Here is a 26,310-nt window from a genome sequence, read left to right on the forward strand (position 1 = left end):
CTCTCTCTCTCTCTCTCTGTCTATTTTTTTTTCTTTGTGAGGAAACTTGACCATCTGTCAACTCAAACACACCGCACTCCAAAATATACCTGAAGATGATGCCAGCATCCTCCTCATCATCACTGTTGTCAACAAAGTCATTGTCATTAACAATGGCAACTTAAGTACTTGAATGCTTTGTGATGATGACTGACATCGCAGCAATAAAGGTGACAGATATCTTATGGGGGCAAAAAATTAGGAAAGTAATACCCATCTATTTATAATAACATTAATTGTGGATAATTAGTATAATGATCTTGCTGTTCATTTGGACCCTGACTAAATCAAATCAGATGTGTGCTTTTTAAATTCTCATCTATTTTGACATTATATCATTTGACATCTTCTGTTGCAGAAGAAACAAAAGACGCTTCTTTGTTTCTGAGTTATAAGAAATATTGTTGATTATTCACATCCAAGATCAAAACCAATGTAATCCTGCCAACAAGACAAGAATGCGAATGCTTGAGTTGTTACTGTTGTCATCATGTCATGCAAATAAACCTTATATCATTGGAATCCCTATTCTGCCACATTTGGCATTCGTGGACTGAGCAGCAGAATTGAGCATTTGGAAAAACTTGTTAGATTCTCTCTGCCAAAGACAAACATCTGCCAACGAAGGCAGTGTGACAGCGTGGGGGTGCCGTCTGGATCAACAAGGCCTGTTATCGCTGGAGTCACCCTCAATGCGGAGAGACATCAAAATGAAAATGTGAAGCCAGGGGGAAATCCTCCCATCTTTGGGACCGAACGCTATTCTCCAAAATGCCAAGGCTTGCCACCACATGGGTTTTGTCAGAGATTACCTCCAGGATGTTGAAGTGAGTGAGGGGGATGGGATGACCTGCCAGTGTGCAGTCTTGATCATCCTACAGCAGTTTGAGACCAAGATAGTGACCAGCTGCAGCAGGAAGCTGTTGTGACTGAGTGCACTGAGACCCCTGTTGGTTTGTTCATTTCAAAGAAAACAAACACAAGAAACGATGTTATATGGAAAGACCCTAATGATGATATGAACAGTGAATTGACTGAACCTGGCAAGACTTTAATAACATAGGTAAACCCCGAAATTATGAGAAAACAATCACAAAGCAAAAACAGAAAATTTTTTATATATATATATATATTATAGTGTCTATTATTTGCTAGTACAAAGGAAAACCCTTGGCAGCACCATTATTAAAAATTAATAAATACTTAATTCAAGTAATCTTCTGGTGATGAATCTTTAACCTAATAATTAAGCTGTTAAATAGCTGATGAGAGTTTCAAACTGCTGCTTTTCTAACTTTCTGCAGCAGCTGAGAAGGTTGTAAATGGAGATTTGGTTTTGTAATAGATGTACAGGTTTTTTCTGAGTATCTGTACTTAAATAATATTATTTTACTACTTGTTTTATTATTTTAGTTGAGTTTCCTTGTCCTTTAGTCAACAGAATGTATTCAGTTTTCTTTAGTCTGTAAGGTGTTTAGCTTTGATCAAGCAGGCTTGCTCAAGCAGAGTAGATCTTATTTTTTCAGTATTTTAACAATGTTCAATTAATTGTAATTTCATTCTCAGCTCTGACATTTGACTTTAATGAAACACGAAATAAAGCAAAAGCTCATATCAACAAACCATTCAGTTTCCAGTTCTTGCTGTTGATTCCTGATTGACACAGCATTGTGTGTGTGTTTGTTTTTTTTTTTTTCTGAAGCATACATTTGAACCCGTGGTTTCTGAAAAGTAAAACGCTACCTAGAACTTCTCAGGTTTTATTTTGAAAGAAACTGCTAGACTTACAGGATTTTAGGATCCGTTTTATGTAGTCATTAACTTGCAGCCTGTTTACAGTGAATGACTTAAAACCTGAACTGATGAAGACACAGCAGGTGTAGAGGACTGGGTTTATCCACAAAGGGCAAGCATTAGCTATCTTGCTCCCCTTTAGGAAGTCAGACGGGCTGCATCTGCTCTCACTCCCCAGAAAGAAGGATGTGGACTTTGGAGCGAGCTGCTTTGCAGTGCAGTGGTTGTTATAGTGATGACAGAGTGGCTGCTGAGTGGTAACCAGGCAGCTTTGGAGGACTTTTGTATCTGTGCATCAATGTGGACCGGCTGACAGCTAATGGTTAACTTAAAATCAATGTCTGCTTGGATTTATCAAGGTGCAGCTTCATGTGCTACGAGGCAGATTGCTGATATCAGTAATAAAAAAGAAGCAGGAGCATTTTTATTTGGCTTAAAAGCATCATCTTATCTGTAAAATATTGAACTTAGCAAAAAATAAATAAAATAAATGTGATTTTTTTTTTTGCTTTTATAAAGCTAAAATTAACAAACCACTCAGCACTCTGGTGTTAAATAATAATTATTACTCGACACTGTTGGCTGTGTGACTGGTGGTGTGTGTGTGCGAGGAGAAGGTCAGATCACCCTATTCATAAAGAAAACACTCACAGTAGAGAATCCAGTCACACCTGATACCAAAATAAGAAATACAGAATAATCTTTTCTGTATAATTCCCCCATAATAAACATAATTTCAAAGCATTAGAACCAGTTCATTCTAGCATACTTTACTGACATCTTTAATGTTGTGTTTGTGTTGAGTTATCAAGCTGTTTCACGGTTTCTCTTAATTCAAATAGCACTTATGGTCTCAACAGACAGTACATGTAAAATTCAATAAAAACAACGTTAAAACCCCTGAAATTGTATGTTGTAGAAGTGGTCATCAACAGAAGTAGCAGCAGCGTTCAACAGAATTTGCCGTTTAGCAGCGTTTGGTTTCCACCTAGCGGTAAACCAAAGTTACTGCAAGGTAATATTAGTTTAAGTACTTCCTCTCAGAAACTTGTTTTTTTTATATCGGTTATATGTTGTAATTGTTCGCATGTGTACTTTGGGATTTGGATTTTCGTCATTGCACAGAAAACAAACAAACAAAAAAAGAGTTAAAAGTATTACAGTACAAGTTTCTCACAATTTAACTGGTTACATCTCAGATTGCTTGTCCTTTTCTGTATTTAAAAAAATATATATTTTTACACTACAGTGAGCACATCTAAATATTTTCGCAGAGTAGAGGTAGTTTTGCTCAGATTTTTACCAGAGCTTCAGGAAGTAATGATGTTTCTTATACCTATTTGGTGCGATTCTAAATAAAACCAGCTCCACTTTCGTTTCAGCATTACGAAAGCTCAGATCAGCCAACCCATGCCAGCAGGGGGCGCCCAAGTGTACTTGATCATCATTGACATATCAAAAAATACAATTCTGATAATATCAGATCAGACTAACTCTAAAAACAACCCCCTTTATAAATGTGCTGAAAAAAAAAAACAATCTTAATCCAGCATACAAATCATGTGAAGTTCTTGTCACACAATGACCTTGATGTGAGTCATTCCTTCGTATTTTTTTCCACTTCTGTGTAGATTATTTGTGGTTGTATATCCTCTTAGGTCTTCAAAATTAAGCAAAAATATATATTATGCTTCAATGTAGTCAAAGAGTGAAATAATCTTTTTTTTCCCTGTTTTTTCTGGGTGATTCATTGCATTAGAATCATAAATCTGGGATGCCTTTAACGATAACCTTTCATTTGAACTCACTATAAAGGTGATAAATTATTATATTTGCGCTCAGCACAAACGTTCAGACATAACTAATTTAAAGAAAACATCTTAAATATGGCGAGCGAAATTTAACACGTTTTCACAAAATCTTAATGTTGTAGTAGCAGCAGTAATCCAGCAGGGGTCAGCGTTTCCCCGCGGCAGCGCCCAAAGGACACACCTCCTCTCTCCCTCCTTCTTCTCCTCCTCCTCCAACTCTCTGCATGTTGCCGCTGCTTCTGTTGCTGCAGCTGGTTTCAGGAAGCGGAAGCAGGAATGTTGGAGTGTTTTTTAGAAAAGTTTGGACACTTCTGACAGTTTGGGCTCAGACTCGATTGAACTCTGGAGAAACGTGACGGTGAGTAACCGGAGCTTGTCTACATGGCTCCACGCCGGGGGTTTGTGTTTGTGTATGTGTGGAGAGTTTTAAACTGCGGCTGCTGTCAGCGAGTCCTTCGAGCCAGGGCTGAGCAGCTGAAACAGCAGGTTGGGCTGGCACAGTTAGGAGAAAAGTTAGTTTAATATTCACAGAGGCTGTGCATGTCGTGAAAATGTGAACTGAACAAAGATTGATAGTTGTAAAGAGACTTTGTTTGAGCGAGTTGTGGTGTTTCTGTGTTGTTAATAGTTACATGTGAAGTGTTGACTAACAGGCTGGATGGCTCAACTTCAGAATGCATGCTGACACATGGGACTCTTCCTCTTAAGTGCAAACTCTGCTGCGTAGCTCAGTTTTAATGCATATAGACTGAGTTTGAAGAGCCTAATTGGATAAATTTAACAGATAACATTTAAGCAATACCCACAAATATAACCTTATAGAAATATTATGAAAGATTTTTAAAGAAAATGTGAGGAAAATAGTTCAAATTAATTTACATCTCAGGTGATTTAACTCTGGAATAAAACACTTGAGGTGTTGTTAGTTTCTACTGACAACTCTTAAGAAATTCCTACATTTCAATGTTTTCAGTCAGATGTTTGTATTTAATGTAAGAGTTCAGCTCAGAGCTCGACCTTTATTTTGTTTAAAGATTTTTATTTGAGGCTCTGACTGCACAAATGTAGATTACTAGCTGAAAAGGCTGGTGAATTTTTAAGACAAGTTTTATTTTTACATTTTCAAACTGCATATTCCTTTCACGGCTTAAAACGTAAACACATTCTTGAACTCTAGTGCATCCAAAAATGTGATTGATTAATTAATCTAATAAACTCGAATATTTCCGATACGCAAGTTTGCTCATCTGTATTTTTAAAGGACTTTTTTGATTTGGTATTTAACCCCCTTACACAACGTTCTCACTGAAAGCAAAGATCCCTGGACTGAGAATCTTTTCGAACCTTGGGCCGTATGTGAAGCTAGGCTAACATTGGCTTCCTTCATCTCTGGAGAAAACTTACAGATCTTCTGTAACCCAACTGCTTTGCATTGAGGCTTGTACTTGTTAGTGATGGGTGTGTTAGCATTGTGCGACAATTTACTCAGCTCTCTCTCAAACTGGATCCTGATTGGAGTCCAGAAATTTATTTATTTAGGTTTTGTTGGCTCTAGTGGCCTTTTTTTGAAAGTAGTTTGACAGGAAGACATGCGGCAAATGTCACCTGTCCGGGAATCGAACCTGCGACCACAGGCCTGAATACATGGGTTGTGCTTTGCCCCTGCGCCACCACAGCACACCAACTTTCATCAACAATAACTAGACACAAGTCATGGACATGGCAGCAATTTTGTGTTGGGTTAAAGAGAAAATGTGTATATCCTTTGGTTTATTTATGTATAATACCCCAAATCTTAACTCTAGGGAAAAAGCATAATTGCACAATTTAACCTTTATGACTTCTTGGATATTCTTCAGACTATAAAAGGTGACAAATGACACATTGGAGTCATTTGTATCCGTTTACCTGTGATGACGTGAAACTGGTGTGAGTAGGACTTTTTAAATTTACGATCAGAATCAATTGAACACATACCTTGAGACGGGTTCCTCAATCAATCCTGGCCAGCTAGGTAGTGAATGACAAACATCTGCTTCCATCAGGTGACGGGATTTGTCCACATTTTTTCACTTTTGATCAATACTACTACATATGCTATTCAGCGTATCAGCACTATTGATTATTTTATTTATTTATTTTTTTTAAGTAGATTTTTCAGCTGGGAGCTTCCGATAGCCCGAAGGCTCAAGAATACTTTGAATCACAAAGTTAACATGCAGGAAGTATCTCCAAAGACAATTGGAGCTTTTTTTTAAGTGTGCTCTGAGTTCTAACTACTTAAAAAAATATATCGTAATTACTTTGTTCATAATGTTACAGTGAGGTTGTTTGATTAGTGTCTCCTGATAACCACAAACTGCGTGAAGGAAATTGGTACGACTTTTAATTTGCTGCCGCACAGGAAAAAAGCAGACGATGGAAAACCTCAGATGAAATACCTGCTTTAAAGTAAAAGACTTAAGGAAACGAGCCAGTGCATAGCTGCGGTTGTGGCAATGTACTGCTGGCTGGTTGTTTTTTTTTTATTGAAGTAACTTCCTTTTCCACCGCTAAACCTGATCTGTACATGAATGTTTATTAAACGTATATTTGTGTTGTCTGTGTAATGGAGACGGCTTTCACATGACGGCTTATCGATGGAGCTGTATTTGTTTAGCAAGGTTTCTGAAGGTTACACCAGCTGGAACGGTTTTTATGGGAATCGACTAACAGTAAAACTGTCTGAGATAAACATACAGAAGAAGTAAACTCAATAGAGTTTGCTGTTTTTCTTTTTTCTTTTTACATTTCTATTTTAATTTCACTCATTATGTATAGATGAGGTGCATTTTTTTTTAACCAAATGTCAGTAAATACTAACATAGTCGATTTGTGTGTGAAAGGAAAACGCAATGTGATTTTTAACAATTAAAAATTTTGAACTTTTTTGATGAGATGCTGCTCCCATTTAATTTATTTCTACTAATTATTTAAATGTCACACAAATTGGTGCAATTTGCGCTTGGTTTTCACTTTCAAAGTGCAACCGAAAGTCAATGTAAACGCCACTCTTATCAGATCAGTAAGCATACACATTTCTGAAGCAGTGAGTGATAAGTGGCTGATGCTCACAGGATGTTCAGCTCAGTGAAAAACCAAAGTGGCATGACATCGTCATTAAACAATAGGATGTTTTCACAACTAATATCTGTTTTATAGGCATATAAAACTTGTACACAGGCCAAAAAGTTGTCTCTCTCCATGACAATCGGTGCACACACAGTGCTTTGTCAAGTAAACTGTTATCTGTAGTACTTGGTACTGTATTTTAAATGTCTGAGTGCATAAAGTCAACTGCTGTTAAATGTCACCTCGATTACAATGTTCCTTAATTTCAGACAGTAATCAAACGTTCTTTCTGCGCTGGTGAAGGTTTATTCACCTCCGTATGCTAAAACCTTTTAGAAGTTGACATGACAGGGATGTTGAACTTGTGTTAGGATTAATTTAGCAAATAGCTATTTGGCCACTTGGTGAAATATTTTATGTACAGATGGTCAAGCATGGAAAAAGAGAAAATGTAGTCTATGGTGTAAAATACTTTAATCTGAACACTGTAAATCTGTCATTTATCCTAATGCATAACCACCCTTTATGACAAAGACACAGCAAACTATCCATAGACCTCACATACATGACTGAAGTTAATATTTAGCAAAATGTGGCTTTTTCTTCACGTTCAAATCGTATACATATGAAATAAACACTGTGACGGCAGCTTGAAACTGTTCATTTCTTTATACATTTAGTGATTTATTATAAAATTTGAAAAAGGGTTTACAATGCAAACGCTAAAAGAAATACCTAAGTTTGTTACATGCCAAACCTGCAACCACAAATAGTTTCTTGTTTCTGCAGAAATGGTCTGGGAGTTTCTTATTTCTGCAGGATTAGTGTGGATGTGATGAATTGACTGTCAAAATAGATCCATTTTTCTTTCGCTGATTATTGGGCCTCTTCTGAGTGTGTTTGGATTTTGTCTGCTGATTTTCAAAGCTGGATTTAAAATTCCTGCCTATTAGTTTTGGGAACATTTTTTTTAGGCAATAGAGCATAAACAGACTAGAACAAGAAAACTGGGGTTTGTAATTATAGTGGATATGTTTACAAGACAAGATGATTAAATTTCAGCCAACTTGTGTTGAAAGGAGAAACTTGTTTTGTACAATTAAAAAGGAAAATTAAAGTCACGACTAACCTGAGTTAGAAAATGTTTTCTGTAATTTCCTCTGAAATGTTGCTAATGTCTGCTTGATGGTGAAAAAAGATGAAAACGACATACCTTTTGTTTTTATGACATGTTGAGGGACATAAATGTAGCTGACGAAGTGAAACGACGATTTTATTCACATTCAAACTTTACGTCAAAATGAAATTTGTTGGACTAGGAAAAAAATAGGAAAAATATACAAAAAATAAAAGAAATTTAAAAAAAAGAACCCGATGTCTATATTCCCAAATGGAAAAATAAACATTTAAACTATAATGAATTTTAGAAATAGATTAAAGTAAAAATAATTTAGCGGGATGTCTTTTCTTTTTTATTTATTTTTCTTTTTTAGCATGAATAAATCCAACCGTAAATGTTTTCAATCAGCTGATTTATAAGAAACAGTCATTTTGTTTAATGAGGAAACGATTTTTCCAAAGCAGTTGTACTGGCAGTGAAAAATCAACATAGTCATTGGAATAGTAAATATTTGCTTTGAATCAGACCCCGAAAGTTGATCTTTACTGCTCACTTACCTGATCAAGACGGTAAATGCAACCGTGCGTGAGATTCATCTGTTTTCCCCATCGACTAAATAAATAAATAATCTTACATCTAGAGCGTCTCTCGGGTTGGAGAACCTAACTGGTTTGTCACCATCAGATTTTTATTTGTCTTTGCAGATAAGATAGAAGAGTTAAGCAGTTACACATTTTGAGTTTTTTTTATTTTTTATTACGCTACACATTACGTCTATAACACTGAGTGACGATGATCTTAAGAATGAAATGGAAAAACCTGGGTTAATAGTCATGTCTAGTATGAATTTTTATTGTTAAGCAGTTGCATTTGAACTTCTGTTGTTAATAATTTCAGTCACTTTACATCCACATAAATATCACCATGAGTTCTGAATGGAAGCTGAGTCTTTGTGCGTCCGCCGGTCCTCTGCTGCAACGCTGAGCTGGACTCCATTGATGGTATAAGGTTTGGGCAGAGCCGAACTCTTGAGCCTGGCTTCTGTCAGACGACGACGGGCTGACTTAACATCTCGGCTGGATATTCGTGCCATTAATGGGGCCATCTTCTTCTCACAGTGACACCCGGTTTACAGTGAACTAAAACAGAGAATGGCCAGAAAATCCTCACATTTCAAATAGTTTATTGAACAAGCGTGTAACACAGATTTAGAGTTACTTAAGAACAGTCTCATATTTTCATGAGTAACTTCTACATTTATGACCATTTATTATCTCTCTTTTTATTAATAACACCGTTATGTAAGATATTTGCTTAAGGTGTAGTAATGTTCATAAACCAGTCATCATTCTCATCTGTGTCAAAATATCAATCCGCTGAATGATTTCTATGGGATGATAAAAACTATCGGTGTAAGTTTTTCTTGTTGAACAAATATTAAAATTAATCAGTATTGTTATTCAACTGCTCCAATGATTAATTTGGCATAATAAAATTAAACTAGTATAATGACAAAGATGAATAATACTCAAATTGACTGAAAAGGGAAGTTTGACAATCGAGTTGGAGTATAAATGAGAAAAAATTGATTAAATGCTGAAATTTGTCTTATTTAATTATCATATACACATAAGTATGATTGCAGTAGCATTTAGTTTGTAGTATGATTGACTGCAAACTAAACTTAAATTAGATTTTTTTTTTTACAGATTTGAGCATCAAGACCTGCTTTGTGTAATGAGCTATCTGAGATTAGTTCTGAAAAGTTCATATAACCTTTTAGAAATGTTTTTTTTTTATTTTGTTTTTGATTTAACAGGAATTATTTTTTTGTATAAATTTGAAAATTATATATATAAAAAACATCTTTCATTCTTGGATATTTATGTATTGATGTTTCCTTTCGTGTTTTGTATGCAACACCGTAAAAATTACAGGGTAGGCAGTGAATGCAGATAAAAAGGGAGGCAGGTGACTGCCAAAGAGATGACCATCAGTTTCAAGTGGCACCAAATCAGTCTGATCTTCCGGTGATGCAGAGCAAAAATGCGGGTTTTAGTTGCCGTCCGGCTAGAAATCTACCAAAGCCATTTTCAGAGAGTTTAGTGTCCATCCAGCTATATTTGCTCAATTTGTATAATTAGCACAAGCAGGAGGGATCAGTATTGATTCAAGATGTCACAGATTTGCTACTAAGCATTTGAAATGGGTGTCAATGTTCAAATTTACAGCCATAATGATATGTTCGTTGTTGTTTGCTAAAAGAAAACCTTGATTGTTTTAATTTGTTGTTTGGTTAATTATTTTTACACAGAATAGTCATTTATCTTTACAAAAGAGGAAATAAAGTTATTGTTTTGGAACGGTCAAGTTGAAGTCCAGACCTGAGTCCAATGAAAATACTATAGGAGGGCCTAATTATGCAGTTCATGTGAATTTCCTGGAAGCCGAATCGTTTAGATGAGCTGAAATTCTCAGAAGCTGCAGGACTAGTCAACACTGTGGGAGCATTTGGGTGTGGATTTTTGGTGCAGGACATTTACACCAGTAAATGAGTGCAGACAAGAATTAAACTAAATCCTTTAAGTTGTTAAACGCAATTTTTATTTTTTATTTTTTCTTCAGTTTTTTAAAACTGGAAAAAAAAAACAACAACAGCTAATATGTTTTTTTTGGCTGTACTTGAAACTTTTGTAAAAATGTCTAGGCAAATTGTTTGGTACTTTGCCAAGCAATTTCAAATATGTTTTAGTGGCAAGGTGGCTGCACAGAATGTCTTTTAAATTTGCAGTCTAGTTCCTGGATTCTCTTTGTGTGCAAGACAACAAAAAATGGGCTGCATAAAAACATTTTTGGCAAAAGTAGACAATTGTAACCTTTTGATATTTAGATACATTTTCTTGAGTTATTCATTGATTACAGGTCCAGCAGACTTTCAGTGTTACTCAGCAAAATGGTAAATTAACTTAGCTAATCTCTTAATTTTAGGTTATGTTTAAATTTAATAAAATATGAGGAAGGAGACTGCTCTCCATTTCACCACTATGACTTTTAGTTGTCATGCCGAACACCTCGTTGTTTTACTAGATTTTTTTTTAGTGTTCCTGTGCTTTACTTCTTTGTGATATAGAAGTCAAATTGAGTTTAGTTTAGTTCTTTAGTGTGAAAGTTTCTGCTGCAGCTGATGATGTGGAGGTAAACGGCCATGAAACTATTATTAAACCTGATGCATCAGATTTCATCATGCAGCCTTTCAGACTGTTGTTGTTTTCCTCCTATCTAGTTTGTTTTGCATTTTCAGCAGAGCTCTAAAAATAAATGCATCCCTCTCTTATATCCCTCACCATCTCTCTCTCTCTCTCTCTTTCTCGGACAGGAAGTTATCCTGTTCTTCTCTCTAAACACACACTTCCTGTTTCACACGTTCTCATTCAGATTTGGCTGCACCCTCCTCTGGCTCTATCCATCTTCATCTCCTTTCTCTTCTTCCATTCTTTCACTCCATCACATTTCCCTTCACCTTCCACGGTTAATGACACGGGCTGATTGAGTTCCTGCCTTATGTCCAGTGGGTTACATGAGCACATTGGCAGAACATTCACGCATAATTTCCTTTTTTTCTTTTCTGTGCTGCAAGAAGGAAGAGCTGCAGAGCGTTGGCAGTGTCTGAGCCTGTAAAATACTAAATTTATTGCATTTTGAACAAATATCATCCTTATGAAGTAGGAACTATTCTGTCCTATGAGTTTTAAAACAGTAGTTGTTGCCTATCATCGACAGGGTTTAGTTACAAAATGAAAACCTAGAATTAGCCTCATGTTCCAGTTTACGCAAGCAATACATTTTGTTTCAAGCAAAAATATATTGCTTGTAATTTCCAGAAATTATCATTCATAAAACCTTATTGTGTAGTAAGAGGAGCCTTGAGGCTCCAGCTTATGTCCTTTTTCTTTTCTCTTGTGGTTCATTTTAGAGAGAAACTGAATTCATATGAGTTGCAGCAATATTTAATTTCCCTTTGGGATCAATAAAGTGTTTTTGAATTTGAATTCAGATTTTTACGTCTGGATGTTCATAAACATACCCACGCATTGTGTCTACAGACAGAAATGAGCCTAAGCTAAATCCTTTTTGCAAAAAGTTGTGTAAGTTAGAAATGGAATGGAAATATTAGACATCTTTGGCACAATAATTTGGTATGCAATTAAAAAAGAAGCACATTAATTATCATCCCATCCTGTGTGATTTTTCTCATGTCCCTCATAGGGGACATTGCAGTTTTCATTACGGTTTATGAATGAGCCTTGTGGAAAATCTTCTCGAAACTGGATTTATGCTTTGACCTAAACCATCCTGCTGTAGCTCTGGATGGACTTTTTATGGTTGTTGTATTAATGGAAGAGAGCTTCTACCCCATACTCAGTTATTTCAACTTTATCTGTCCTTCCATCGACTCTGACCAACTTCTCTGTTCTTGGTCAAGATAAAACATGGCGACAGCATGATACTGCAACCACCATGTTTACAGGGTGATCTGCAAGCACGCTTTGCAGCCCATTGAAGCAATTGGCTTCAGTGTTGCCGTGCTGCACAACTGTTGGGTCAGCTGGTCTCTCTAAATTGTCCTGAGGTGTTTGTGTGCAGGGTTGTTTGTCCTGCATGTTTCTATATTGGACTGGTGGCCTGTGCAGAGTGTGTCCCACCTCTCACCCAATGAGAGCTGGGCATTGGCTCCCTGCACCCTGCAAGGCAGATATAGCTGATGATGGCTTTAATAGTTTTGCTTTAGCCTGCTTTTGGTAAGACGGTGTGTGTGTGAAGTTGACAAATGATATGCAAATCAAGGAAGTTCCATCATTTTTTTTTTCCTTTTATGTAAACTCTTCTTTTGATGCTGCATCCTCTGGCGATGTCAGTCACAACATCCTCATAGTTTAAGAGCCCTGACATTGTGCCAAGTTTTTAACTGTTGGTTATTGTGCTCATTCCTTTCAGAAGGTGATTTTCCCATCTGTCTGCATGGCTTTACTTCCTCCAAAGCGCTCCTGAGCTGTAGGTATACTGTCAGATTTCTTGTGAGATGCTGCCTGTAAAACAAAGTTTCTAATGAATTACTTCTCGACTGGAAGTAAGAAGTAATTTGACACATTTGAGTGTCACTTTTCAGTTTCAGTGGAATACTGGAGTTGTTTTCCCACATGGTGCTGATACAAAAGCACAGCTTCTTCTAACCAAATGAGTCTCAGTTCTTGATTTTAAAAACGTTCGCTGCAGTCTGAAGTTTGTGTCAGTGTTGCTAGGAAAGACTTTTTTATTTGCTCCTTCATTATATTGACCTATTATTGTTCCTCAGCTTATTCTGTTTCATGGAAATTGTGTTGCAAATGATTATTTATCTCATAAAACTCATTAGCATCAGCTGTTAATGAGTTGTTAATATTTTTTTTCATTCTTTCTGGCCTCTAGCTTTGGTAGTTATTGTTCACAACACATTTTTCACAAATTGTCATTCACAATCATCAGAGGTGTTGTGTTTTACTGTCTGAGTTTAAGTAAGTAACTCATGACTTAAAAACACTTTGTTAAATATCTGAAATTGTATCACAATTTTAATTTTTTCTGTTTAACTTTTACAGAGATTTCCAAAGCTCATCTGAGTGTAAATTTGCATGTCCTTTAATGGCAGCCTAACCATATTTTTTGGCATAAGAAGTAACTGTTATCTGTAAATCAACATAAGATAAAAGTCCTGCTTTTCCTTCAAGGTGGGAGGTAGCGGACCAAGCAGGCAAAAAGTTGTACATAAACACAGATCGGCTGTCAGCTGATATGTGTTTATGTAGTTTGCTACAGTGGATTCAACATAAGACATTTTTTTGCTGGGTGTATTTTAAGCTACTTTATTTCCTCATGTCACCTCATCTGGCAGTGCTTGATGAGCAACAAATTCTGTTTTCTAAATAAAGTAGAGTTATAACATTTAGGTAGAATTAATGAGAGCCGTTTGCATTATCTGCTTGTTTTATTTATGTGACTGTGTAGGGATTTGATTGCCAACTATTTCTATTGCTTTTTATTTGTAAGACATGGATGCAACTGGACGCTATAGGGAGACTTTGCATCCTCATTTGGTTTCAAAATCCCAACCACAAAGATCCCCGGACCTCTCCGAGATCTTCTCTGTTTTACTGCCAATGTAGCATCAGCTAGCAAAATTAATCACATGCTATATTTATCCAGATGTTGTATTTTTAAACGAGGTTATATAATCATATGGGAAACGTGTCTGGTGGCCTTAAAGCGAAATGCTTGTCTCAGTTTGTCCTGCTCGATGCCTGTGGAGTTGCCCAATGCTCTCAGTTTTCAGATGTGGATGTTCTGTACAGGAAGGCCTGAGTGTCTCGCTGTTGCCACTGTGTGTGGTTGTGTCTGTAATCTCAACCGATCTCCTGGTGGGTCATTAATAATAAGACACCTCTCAACCACATCTCCCCACAAAGCATCTGTATTTTTCTCCCTCCTGCCTCGCTCATTTCGCTGACTTGCAGTAATTTGATACTTGTGATGTAAAAAAAATGTTTGACAGTGAGTTTTTTTCAGATTTAGATTTTTCTTTTATTCATTTCAACTACATAGAGCTTAAAAATGGATCGTGTGTGGATTTGTGTTTAAAAATTTTAACACAGGCTGTTGAGTATAATGGTTTATAAGTTGAATTGAGTCTGATTTCAGATCTTGTTTCTTTTTGTAAATCTTTGTTTTGCCAGTTCTAGGTTTAGCGCAGAGGTGACGTCACACTGTGTGAAAGTCTCTGTAAAACAGTTTTATCTCATCTTAAACAAAGACAAAAATAACATAGAGTGCACATTTTGAGCTGTTTTTATCCATTTATATTTGCCATTAACACATGTGGCACGGTTTGCATGTATCACCACGAACCTTAGTCACTATATGTATTCACTGGAAAATGTTGATCTTTAACGCCGAAATGCCAGAAATGCTGGTTACATTCCCAAATCAACAGCATTCCTTAACCGACAGATGAAAGCTCAAAACAATAAAGCGGAGCATCTTAAGATGTTTAGCCTCCCTGTTATCTGCTTAAGGCAGCGTGAAGCCAGAGTAAAAAGCCAACATGTTTCTGTAGAAAATACAGTTTCATTTTAACTTCTTACAGCTTTGTGGTTCTCCTGAAATTATTTCAACAGCTTATTGATTACTTAATTCCTACTTGATAACATCTGAGACATGAAGACAGTAAGGGTGTTGTTGTCAGCATGACCTGTTAATTGTTGGTTCACTGATCAGAAAAGATTGTATTTTCAAAAATTACATATTCTGGTCCAGTCAAGCTGGGAACTGCCCGATTCTGGTCAGCAGTTGATTTCTTGGTGCTTCTCTTATAATTTCAGTTTTGTTTTCTTCCTCTAGTTAAATAACCAGCAAGTACTTTTCTTTTCCGCAGCCATGCCACCTGTTGCAGATGTTGCTGCAGAGTCATCAGTCCTCTGACTGAATGACAAAAACAACACACACCAAAATGGACGTTGGCGTTCTTGACAGACAACCCGCCGCTGTTCCAGGTACGTCTATCCACTTTGCCAAGCTTAAACTGCTGAAATAAGTTAACAGAGAGCTGGAAAGTACTTGAAATACTTGACTATATATTTAACAGATGTGCAGGTTAACAAAAATCTTCACATTTAATGTTCGGCACATACTAGATCAGGGGTGGGCAATCTTGGCCCTCGAGGGCCGGCGTCCTGCAACTCTTCGATGTCTCCCTGGTCCAACACACTTGAATCCAACAGCTGAATCACCTCCTCAGTGCAGTCAGGTTCTCCAGAGTCCTGCTAACAACCTCATTATTTGACTCAGGTGTGCTAAGTTGAGACACATCTAAAAGTTGCAGGAGTTCGGCCCTCAAGGCCTGGAGTTGTCCACCCCTGTACTAGATGGATGCCTGAGCACTTTGTCATATCTCGGTTGTTTATTATCAACCTGATTGGCAGTAATGACACCAGTTAAAAAGCTATTGTCACTTATCCAAACTCAGAGGCTCTGCAAGTTTAAACTCACTCCGTTTTCAGTTGACTAGCTGCCAAACCTGACTGACAACATCGTGGCATTCAGACAGGCTCTTCTCTCTTCTTTGATCGATCCTCAGATCCCACTGTGGGGCCCGCCACAATCGCCAATGAGCGCCGCCAAGCCTGGGCCAGAAGCAGGGACTCCTTTGGGCAAGGGTCAAAACCAGACCGCTCTGATGCCCAGCAGATCCAAAGTAATGGGACTGGACAGACCCAAGAACCAGGTTAGACTGAGCTCAAGTGTCAGCAGCGCTAAGATGTGTAACAATCATATGTTTGCGGAAGAAATATTGAACCACTTACGATTTAAATGTTAGCAAAAGAGTTATCCTCATAAAAGCCAAAATAAATTGTTCCAAACTGTAGGTGTATTGTGCTGAAAATAATCATGTCTTTAAATGCATGAAGTTTCTGCTGTATTGATTCACAGTGAATTGAAGTGAATGGGAAAACTTTAACTCATCCAGCAGTAAGATAAGAAAGTCGATTGCTGAAAAATCTTATTGGAACTAAATAGTTTTTAGCACAACCATAATGTAGCAAAAGTTTTTTTAAATACTGAGTTGTTGTTTTTTTTTATTAAATTTGAGCCACATGTGAGGTGCAAAGAGTCACATTTTCTTGGCACCCCAAACATTTCCTTTAAAACCTAGTAAAATATACATTGTCATTATTTCCTTGCTTAAACCCACCAGCCTGCTAATATTTAACAGAAATCTGTGACGTCCTTTTTATCTGATGTGTGAAGATGACACCGACCGGTGTGTAGTGCTTACTTTTGAAATATGGAGAAGGTTGTAAGAGAATTAACGGTTAAAGTAAATGTGTATTGATGTTTAAAAATCAGGAAGTCTCACCTAAACGGTAAACGGGCAAAAACAACAAATGCTAAAGCTGCTTTAGAGAAAAGATCGATATCTTGCGGTCACTAACCCTGAAACCTGCTGGCTATTGTCTGCTGATGTAACCTCCTGCCAGTAACTCTAATGCTCGCGGCTTGAATGTCGGACCTTCCTAAGGTATGTTACATGTTTGCAGTAATATTATTGCCAAATCACATAGACAAAAAGTGTAGGAAATTGTTTTTCTCAATGCAAATAGCTAAACAGAAAAATGTGTGTGAATTATGCTGTGTGTAATGCAGAAATTACAACCTGTGACCACTCTGATCATTTATGATTTTAGGACTAAAACATTGCATACTGGAATTGGAGTATTATATTGATAGAGGGTTGTAATCCCTGCAAAACATCTGCTGGATTATTGCTCCAACGTGCTAACATGTGTCTTTCTGCCAGGACAAGTTCCTAGCAAGATTGCAAACTGGCTGATTGACTGCAGGTAAAGTATTCATTCACTTAGAAGTGTTTTTTTTTAATTGTTCTGGTTTAGGTTGTTTATGAAGTGTCACACACTTTTTACTTTACAAAGTTACAAAAATTGCAAGACGATTATCGTAGAAGTTGGTAAATAATTTGGAGACGACTTGCATGAATGCTGTGTGAAAACTGCTCAATTACTGAATCAAAATTATTTGTTCTGGACGACCTTTCACATCTCAACTAACTGGTTGAGTGGCATTTCTCCTAAGTGTTTTTTGTTATTCATTAGACTATTTATTTTTTCTCATGGTGTCTAAAAACCCCTGTGCGGTTTATTAGCTGCTGTCGTTGGATCGACATAAAGCCAACGCCTAGGCATACAACACGCTGAACCTCAGGAAAAAAAAAAAAAAACGCACGCAAGGACGAGACCAACGCCCAGAGATAAAGCACATGATCTTTAGGGAAGAGCTATGAGGCAGAGGGAGAAAGGAAGAACTCGACAGAAGACGGAAAGAGAGGCAGAAAGAGAAAGGGAGAGTAAACAGAGGAGGGGTTCCTCCTGCTGAGTCAACATTGTTATCATGTGCTCACACGGTTTCAGCCACTGCCACTCAGAGCCCTCCACAGCGCTCCAAAAGACATGGCACAACATCCATGCCTGCAGCACAGTCGAGTTACTGTGGCATTGGCTGTAGGAGCCCAAAGCTGACATGGCTGAACATGGAGAGTGGGACAAATTTCCATATTCTGCAGCTGTGCGTTGTTACACAAGTTACACAACCCTTGGCGTGTGTGTGTGTGTGTGTTTAATGGTGACATAAAGTTTGCCCCATTGATAAGAGGTGCAGTTCGTGCAACAGCTCAGTGCTCTCAACAACCAGCTGCTTGAAGTAACTAAATCTGTTAACTAGTTAAGCCGGGTGAACGAGTTTTGCTGGCAGATGACCAAAAAGGCAGTCTTTAAAAACGTCACATTTAAATTTAACCCAAGTCTTGGATATTTTTTCTCATCCTGACAGGCAGCAGAGGTTATTTATGGCAGACAGTAAAACTTGATTGCCTGGACACAGTTTGACAAACGCTTTACATGGATTAGACATAGCATGACAGGTGCTAAGCGCAGTGAGAATGCCTGGCATCCACTGATCATGGCATCGCAGCTCATTGCCAAGTAGCTTTTTATCCTGTATCCTGAGTATTAATGGTCTCTGAAATTGTTCTGTTTAAAGTCCAGGTTTTAGTTTAGATTTATACTTAACTCTGTCGTTTTTTTTAATGTCCAGAACTCCTCTTGGAGCCTCTCTGGATGAACAAAGTTCTTCTCCCAGCAAAGGTAATCCATGTTTTCTCTTTTGGTTCATTATATCATAAGAAACTCAAAAAAACACCCTTCTGACACAGTTTAACTCTTTCAACATTTAATCATGTAAAAACAACTGATAATCACAACTTCTTCCTGCTCTAAAATTTGGTTATTCTCACCACTGATTACTTTAGTAATACACTGACTTCTCATAACTACCCAAGCAACCCCTGTAGCAGAAAAGAAAAGTAGATGGCCCCTTTAAGTCGAGTGCTTGTATAGCAATGAAGCTGTTCCATAACTTCACCACATTGTATTTATGTGTGTGTGTGTGTGTGTGTGTGTGTGTGTGTGTGTGTGTGTGCGTGTGAGAACAGGAGTGAAGACCGGCTGCAGCTTTGAAGATGACCTTTCGTTGGGAGCTGAAGGTCAGTTCAGAGGAAAACTAACAATGCAAATCAGATTAGAAATATCTGCATATTGTTAACAGTTTCCTCCAATTCTGTATTTAAAAATATAATTTAAAAATCAATTCTTATACCAAATGGCAGGGGTAGCTGTTTTATCACTGCTTAAAATCATTATCGCTGTTTCATAATGTGCAGTGAGAGTTAAATGCTTGCCTCACTTTGTTTGGTTGTCTGACGTTTTGTTCAGTTTTCAGATAAAAAAATAAAATAAAACTACTTCAGATGTTTCCCAAGAACTTTTGGATTTCATTAGCATTGTCCCTCAGGACTGCAGTGGGTTCAAGAAGTCAAACAATATCATTCCAGATGTAACTTAAAACATAGTCGTAAACTGTTGTTTAAATAATTAGAAAACCGAGTTAGAACAATTGTAAACATTTAGTTGTTTCAGAGCTTTGTGAGTATTTTCATTGGCTTCTTGGGCCGTCCTTCTTTTAATGAATGCAAATTTCCACTTTATTAGTTGCGGCGTGTAAATATTGTGGCAAAAACAATTACACACTCAACTTTACACACGTCAGTCGTTGGTGTGTGAAGGTGTTTAAATGAGGGTCAGATCTCTTCCAAACAAAACGGCATCAGCAGAACAAACAGAACATCTTGTGGGACTGCACTCAATTCCTCAGTCCTGTTTCTTCATGAAGGAAAAGTCAACAGTGGTTAGAAGTGTGGAAAGACACCACATTCATGGCTGGCCGTCCTCTGAAAGTGTGTATACCTTTGTCATTCTTGTAATCTGCTGTGAATACATTCGGTGAGGCTAAGAAGAGCAAAAGCACAATGAGCTGTAATGACCCGACTTTGATGCTGCGTGTGGGTTTGTTGGCCACCTAGGAGATTCTGGCCCTGAAAGATGGCTAATTACTGGCTGGTTTGAGTTTATGTAGATTTAATCTGAAACATCCTGTAAAGAAACAACAGATCTGAGAACTCATTTTTATTGTTCAACAACTATTTATCTGGTCTCATATGAGTTAAAAAGGATCAATTTAATCTATTTTAGAGCGACAAATGCAGCCTCAGCGTGTTTAGGTGTTGTTGACTGTATTAAATTCAGAATCTGTGGAAATGCTTTAATAGTCTTTTATTTAGTGGTATTTGTGTGATCTTTATATACAATCCTCTCCAAAGCTTTTCTATATTAGGACTTTTACAGATTAGAGATGGGTCAGTAAGTGATTGGTGGTAAAGATGAACCAAACAGATTGATTTTTTTTTTTTTTTTTTGTGGATTTCAAATTCAGCTTTTCTAAGTTTTGAGCTGCTGGTTCTGATTTGTTTGAAACTTTGACATGTCAGAATGCAAGCATGTAAGCTTTATTACATGTGGGTTCTTGCCATGACCCATCATTAATTATGTGTGTAACAGAGGCGATGTTACACTGTGTGAGAGAGAACAAAAACAAAGACAAAATGATTGTGGAGTTGATGTTTTTAATAGTCTTTGATTTATGTGGCTGGCTGCTTTATTACATAGACAAAAAAAGGCAGTCTCTGTGTGTATCGCAGAAAGACTGGAGACCCTGAACTTAACTTCTTGCTTTCTGCAAGAAGCCCTGCTCTCTCTCGCTCTCTTGCAGCCCAAATCGCCAAAGAAAAGTCTTCATATGTCAAATTATTTCCCTAAGTTGCATTTTATTTTAATGCTTTTTCAGTGGTTTTGTTTTAAATTGAATGTCAAACAGAAGTGAAGTGCGACGAAAAGATTTAAACCATGTAGGAAAACAAAAATAAATGGAGATTTTGGGCTTTTGCTCAACAGTAATGTGATCCTCAAAAGTAGCTAAATTTGAAGTTTGCCTTTTTTATTTTTTTCTTTAACTCTGTGAAACCATCTAGTGTTATTCTTACTGTGACCATGCACGTCTTTGCGTGGTGCATTTACTGATCTGACGGGAAAAAGATCAAAGTGTGAGGTTTCCAACTAACCAAACTCTGACTACTGGTATTTTGTGCAACTGTAGATGTTTTAAAACAGCTAAAATTGTCAGTCTTGTAAGCGAGAGAAAAGTCTAGGAGTCAACTTTTAGAAAACTGACCAGGAGAATGCAGAAATAGATGCTGGAGGGGAAAGCACGGATTTACTCCATCTTCCAAATGTCTACTCTAGTCACTCTACGATCTCATTAAAGAGACTTCAGAGCATCAGTGTTATGATCTGTGTTTTTAAAGAGTTTTTCTTTTTTTAAATCTATAAAAAAACACAAAAAATAGAATACTGGTAACCGAACCATGCTATAGACTTTGAACACATTCCTTGGGTTTTATTTATTTTCTGTCCAGGCCTTGTTTGTCCTTGAAGGACAAATTAAGGGATGGCAGAGCTACACGTGATTTACAACATTTTACTCGTATCTAAAGGCCATGTCTTTGAGAACATAAAAAAATATCCAGTTAAGAACTGATTGGTAACCTTGTAGATGCATCATGCACATGTTGATGGTCTAATGCCAATTTTTCAGTTCATTGTTCTTTGAAAATGACCTCATTGGTGCTAATGTACAATTTTATATCCAATTGCGACACTAGCAAAAAATAAAATAAAGTGCCTCGAGATTTAATATGAAATTGCCTCTTTGCCAAGTGATCTGTTAGGTGTAGACACAACATTACACATTTTCCTTTTTTTTTTTTTTTTGGATGTCGTTTTATACAGTTGACTGATCCATTGTTCAGAGTTGAGCTATATATTAAGACAAAAATACATCTTTTTTGGGGAAAAAAAGATATTCACCGAAGTCCACAGAAGGATGTCCAAATATGTGATGGGTTAGAGCTGAAGGGACAAAGTTTAAAGAAATGAAGAGTAAAAGAAACATGTATTATAGACCAGTGCAAATACAATTAATGTTTTACACTATGTTTGGCAGTATAAAATAGAAATAATTTTTCTATTTTTACTACCAAAAGAGAGGATTTTGATTAAGCTCTTTGAAATTATCGCCATCAAACAGTACTGCAAAGATTTTAAGCAGATGCAATTGAAACCTAAACCAACATGGAGGAATACAAATCATGCAGGTTTATTATGTTTGGCAAAAGCATTCGGATTTAATTTAGAGACCAGTTTGCAACTGAAATGAAATATTTTCAGTTTTTCTCAATACTAAGTTATGTTTTAACAGCCAGTTGGGTCCAAATAAGCTAAACAAAAAAACATCCAGCCAAGAACTGATAAGTAAATCTGTTCACTTTCATCTGTAATTTCTGTTCTGTTAGTGCAAGTTTCTCTGTGTGCTTCAGGTTATTAAGTCCTGGCTGTAAGTGCTGCGATTGTGCACAGAGTGAGTTCTGTTGAGGCAGCTGATGTCCAGTGTGAAGTAAAAAGTCTCTGTCGATGTCATGTACGAACAGATCCAAATTGACCATAATGACATCAAGCAATGTAAGAACGGGGTTGGAACAGATTAAAGTCTTAGCCACTGAATGGAATGGCAGTGAATTAGTAAATTAAATGGTTCGGGGTAGATGAGATGGAAGTGAGTGAACAAGTTTCCAGATGCAGCTGAACTTTGTTATCATTTGCCCCCTTAATCCAGCCGTCTGCCGGAGAAGAAAACATAGGCCATTTCAACAGAAAGAGAAACGGAGAGATGGTAGCGCGCCTGCAGGTCTCAACAGGTTCTATGGAAATTAAAATATCACTCATACTGCAGTTTGGCTTTAAGTTCTCATAGACAATACAGTAAATGGTGGTTAAGCATAAAAACAGTTTTATATAATCCAGTGTCAGAGTAGGGAAGAAAGAATGCACTCCATATATTAAATTTGATGTTGATCTCCAAGATACAGCATGGTAACATGTGACAGTGCAGACGGTGACAGATCCACCTGACCCGTAGAGAACAGGTACAAACAACTCTCACTAGTTCTTCTGTTTTCAACCTGGGGCAGAGCTGAGCAGCTGCACTGCCTGTCAGCTGGCTCATAAGGGTGGTGTTTTGACTTTGGTGCATTCTGTAGCTATGGAGAGTAATTATTTGAGAAGATTTCGATTTCAAAAAAATGTTGTCGCATTACACTTGTCCAGTCCCCGTTAAATCTGTAGAGAATTGTTCGAGTAAGATCAGGTTTTAAGGGAAATCTGTGCAGCAATCACAAAATCACATTCTCTCCTGATGCATTGGGAACCTTGCATGCTTAAAACTCGATTTAACTACACTGCATCTCATCTCCAAGAACCAACCACAACCGCTTGTGTTTACAATCTCATTTTGATTTCAAAGGGAAAGTTGCCATAGCAGTGGTTTTTTGATGAGGCTTGCATTCGACCCGCTAGTTCAAAATCCAAAATACACCAACGGGTCAAACCTTAACTCAGGTTTTCTACATGTAACTGGTTTTCAAAGTTCAACTCCAATAACACTAAGACATCGAAACCACTTCCCTCCCTGCAGCAAATCATTCTGTCGGTTCTGTTGACTCCTGATTCTCTTACATTTTTGTTTCTGCAGCCAATCATCTTCAGTCCAAAAATAATAAACCTGAAGCCTGGTGAGTTGTTTTTATTATTCACCCTCATCATTCAGTGTGTGAGGTTTAGTTGGTCAGCCTCTCTTCTTACTCTAACAATTCGTTGTACGTCCTTGTTGCTCTGTGGTTCTTTTTGTAGTTTTGATTTCGTGGCGGATCAGAAGAGGATTCAGTACAAAGAGAGGGGGAGAAGCATGAACTCGACAGGATCAGGGAAAAGCAGCACTGTATCCAGGTCAGTTCATCCCATTACTCTTAAGTTGCTGAGGTTTCTTCAAGATGGAGACAAGTGGTCTCAAGTGAAAGAAAATAGAGATGCAGTGTGCTCTTGATGCTACTTAACATAAATGGCTCTCACTGGCTCAGACACGTTACATGAGGTTGGATACAAAATTTAGACCTGATTTATAACAAATGGATGAGTCCATGCCAAGCAATCTCCAAAAAGTTTCTTTAAGTTTTAAGCTGCAATTTGGGTCGATTCTTAAGGATCCTGCAGATTTCTCAATATATTTTGGGCAAATAACTTTTTTACATCTCATCACTTCACAACCACAAACATTTGTGTGTTTTATTGAGATTTTAGGTGACACACAAAGTATCAGATAACTAGCAATTCAAAGGAATTCAGTTCATGATTTTTTTAAAGTTTAAAGTAAATTTTAAAGTTTGTAAATTGTTCTCAAAAGTGCCGTTTTTAATTTTATTCAGGCCATTTTTTTACTCCGAATAAACTCCATTTGCTTTCAATGTAAATCTCTAGATGTGCAAAACAGGCGGAGAGGATTTAGCAGCTTAAAATGCAGCAAAAATGTTTTTACAAACCACTGATGCAGGGGTGCTAAATAGAAATACATGATGCATTCTTAAAAACGGTTTATTTTCTTTTCAACTTCAAATGATTCCCTTCTTCATGTCGATCTATCACACTAAATCCTAAGAAAGTACAAAGAAGGTTGTGATCTGACAAAAATGTGCAATGCATGTTTAAGTATTTCAGCACATGGATTTGAATCCTCACTTATGATCATTTTTAAAAAATTTTCCTTTAAGTAGACCAACCAATAAACATATTAATTTGATGTCTTGCATGATTCCACTTCGCATGGTGCATGGTGGGCTGCTAACAGTCGGACTATTAACAGTGTTTCAGAGTTGCTGGACCTGTGCGAGGAAGACCCAGAGGAAATCCTTTTAAATCTGGGTTTCGGTCGAGAAGAACCTGACATATCCTCAAAAATTCCCCCACGGTTCTTCAACAACACGTCTTCAGCGAGAGGCATTGACATCAAGGTAGTGCTGATTTAAACTTAGGAGCATGTAGTGTCAAAAAAAAAAAAATACATGAAACTGTGCACCTGTATAGCAGTTTAGGTCTTCTCTGCGTTATTAATGTTAACCGTCGATGTTACTTTCTGTGGCTCACCCTTAGGTCTACCTACGAGCTCAGCTGCAGCGCATGGAACTGGAAAACCCCAACTACGCTCTAACCAGTACGTACCTCCAGCACCTTCTGCACTCCTCTGTCCCCTTCAGTGTTTATGGGCTCACTGTGCACATCTCTAGCAGCTGAACTGCCCAGCTAGTGGGTGTTTGCACTGAGCGCTTCAGAGGTCTGCATCCTGAAACCGTAGACGGAGGAAGTGAAGCGCATTGACTGTGTGTGCGTGTCTTGTTCCCAGTACTACTGTGGGGTTTTGTGGGGGTCCTTCAGTGTTTTTAGCTGTCCTGCCAACTGCCTGGACAACACTGCCAGAGAGAACAAAGATCTGTTTGTCCCAAACACACACACACCCACACACAGACCTGCTCCCCTAACATCCTGGCCCCTTTTTGTTTTTGAAGTTTGGTCTACATGGAGGTATTGGCTCCCCAATTGAGCGCGCGCGCGCACACACACACACACACACACACACACACACACACACAGCTGATCCTCTTCGTCTTGACAGTTTTACAGAGCGCCTTAAAAAAAAAAACACTTGGCAAGAACATGCATCTTGTGTCAAAACAAGAGTCTGTATCAGTCTTCATGTTTGGGGAGATTTTAATTGCTTTGGTAACTAGAACATAGTTAGAGCAGCTTTTACCTCTTGGTTCTGGTTTAAGCAAGACCATCATCAACTTTAGCACTTTATTTTTATGAGTGCAGTAAAAAGTGGGATTTTTATTTTTTTTATTTTGTAGCTGTGAATTTTTTTAGGTATGAATTACAAGTCCTGCATGTTTTCTTTGAAACCCTTTCAACATGAACATGATGTTTTGCAAAATATATCCATGATTATTCTGCTGTTTTCACCTCCTTCCCAGAGTTTTTGCTGAGATTTTTTTTTGCTCCATTTGTGGTCCATCTGGCTGGACAGAATGCCCATAGATGATTAGAGATGATGACCCAGAAGCCTACTTTGTATTCAATCACTATCATTTTTTTTTTTTTTGTGAAACCAAAACAAAGAAGCCATTTTGTGGATCATATCTTTCTGGATTTGTGCTGAATTTGTTTCCATTTAACTTCAAATGTGAGCTGAAGAAGTTAATTACATATAAAGGAAATGGTGAACATTGTGAGAGAAAACATGAGCTAATTTGTTTTTGGTATATTTTTGGCAGAATCTCTAAAATCTCCAGCCAAGTGCTGCTTTAGCCATAGCCAGAATGATCTTCTTTTGAAATATGTTGTTGCTTATCCAGCCTAGTGCCTCAGCATTGGTATTGAATTAGGCCCACATAAAAACCATAGGTGTAGCCTTACTTGAGCTAATGCTATCAAGGCT

At 37.5% G+C, this 26,310-nt stretch overlaps 1 protein-coding gene and 1 long non-coding RNA gene across 3 annotated transcripts in view; one reads left to right on the forward strand and one right to left on the reverse strand.

Annotated features, from left to right (window-relative positions):
• Positions 1–3,863: 3,863 nt before the first annotated feature.
• The window catches only part of itprid2 (ITPR interacting domain containing 2), a 44,819-nt gene continuing 22,372 nt past the window's right edge, over positions 3,864–26,310 (forward strand). For both annotated transcript variants that reach the window (XM_015053037.1, XM_015053039.1), the window contains exons 1-10: positions 3,864–4,002; positions 15,341–15,458; positions 16,043–16,189; positions 17,264–17,306; positions 18,574–18,623; positions 18,971–19,021; positions 23,518–23,557; positions 23,676–23,771; positions 24,682–24,829; positions 24,969–25,029. In XM_015053037.1, coding sequence (XP_014908523.1) covers positions 15,392–15,458; positions 16,043–16,189; positions 17,264–17,306; positions 18,574–18,623; positions 18,971–19,021; positions 23,518–23,557; positions 23,676–23,771; positions 24,682–24,829; positions 24,969–25,029 — 703 coding nt within the window. In that variant the 5' untranslated portion in view covers positions 3,864–4,002; positions 15,341–15,391. The remainder of the gene's footprint in view (positions 4,003–15,340; positions 15,459–16,042; positions 16,190–17,263; positions 17,307–18,573; positions 18,624–18,970; positions 19,022–23,517; positions 23,558–23,675; positions 23,772–24,681; positions 24,830–24,968; positions 25,030–26,310) is intronic.
• LOC106960111 (uncharacterized) lies at positions 8,732–25,713 on the reverse strand. Its single transcript, XR_001427500.1, has 2 exons — positions 25,038–25,713; positions 8,732–9,014 (listed from the first exon to the last, which is right to left on the reverse strand). It is a non-coding gene; the product is annotated as an uncharacterized LOC106960111 (long non-coding RNA).

This window comes from Poecilia latipinna, unplaced genomic scaffold (assembly GCF_001443285.1).
Source record: "Poecilia latipinna isolate Pla-1442-1.1 unplaced genomic scaffold, P_latipinna-1.0 Scaffold1156, whole genome shotgun sequence".
Lineage (NCBI taxonomy): Eukaryota > Metazoa > Chordata > Actinopteri > Cyprinodontiformes > Poeciliidae > Poecilia > Poecilia latipinna.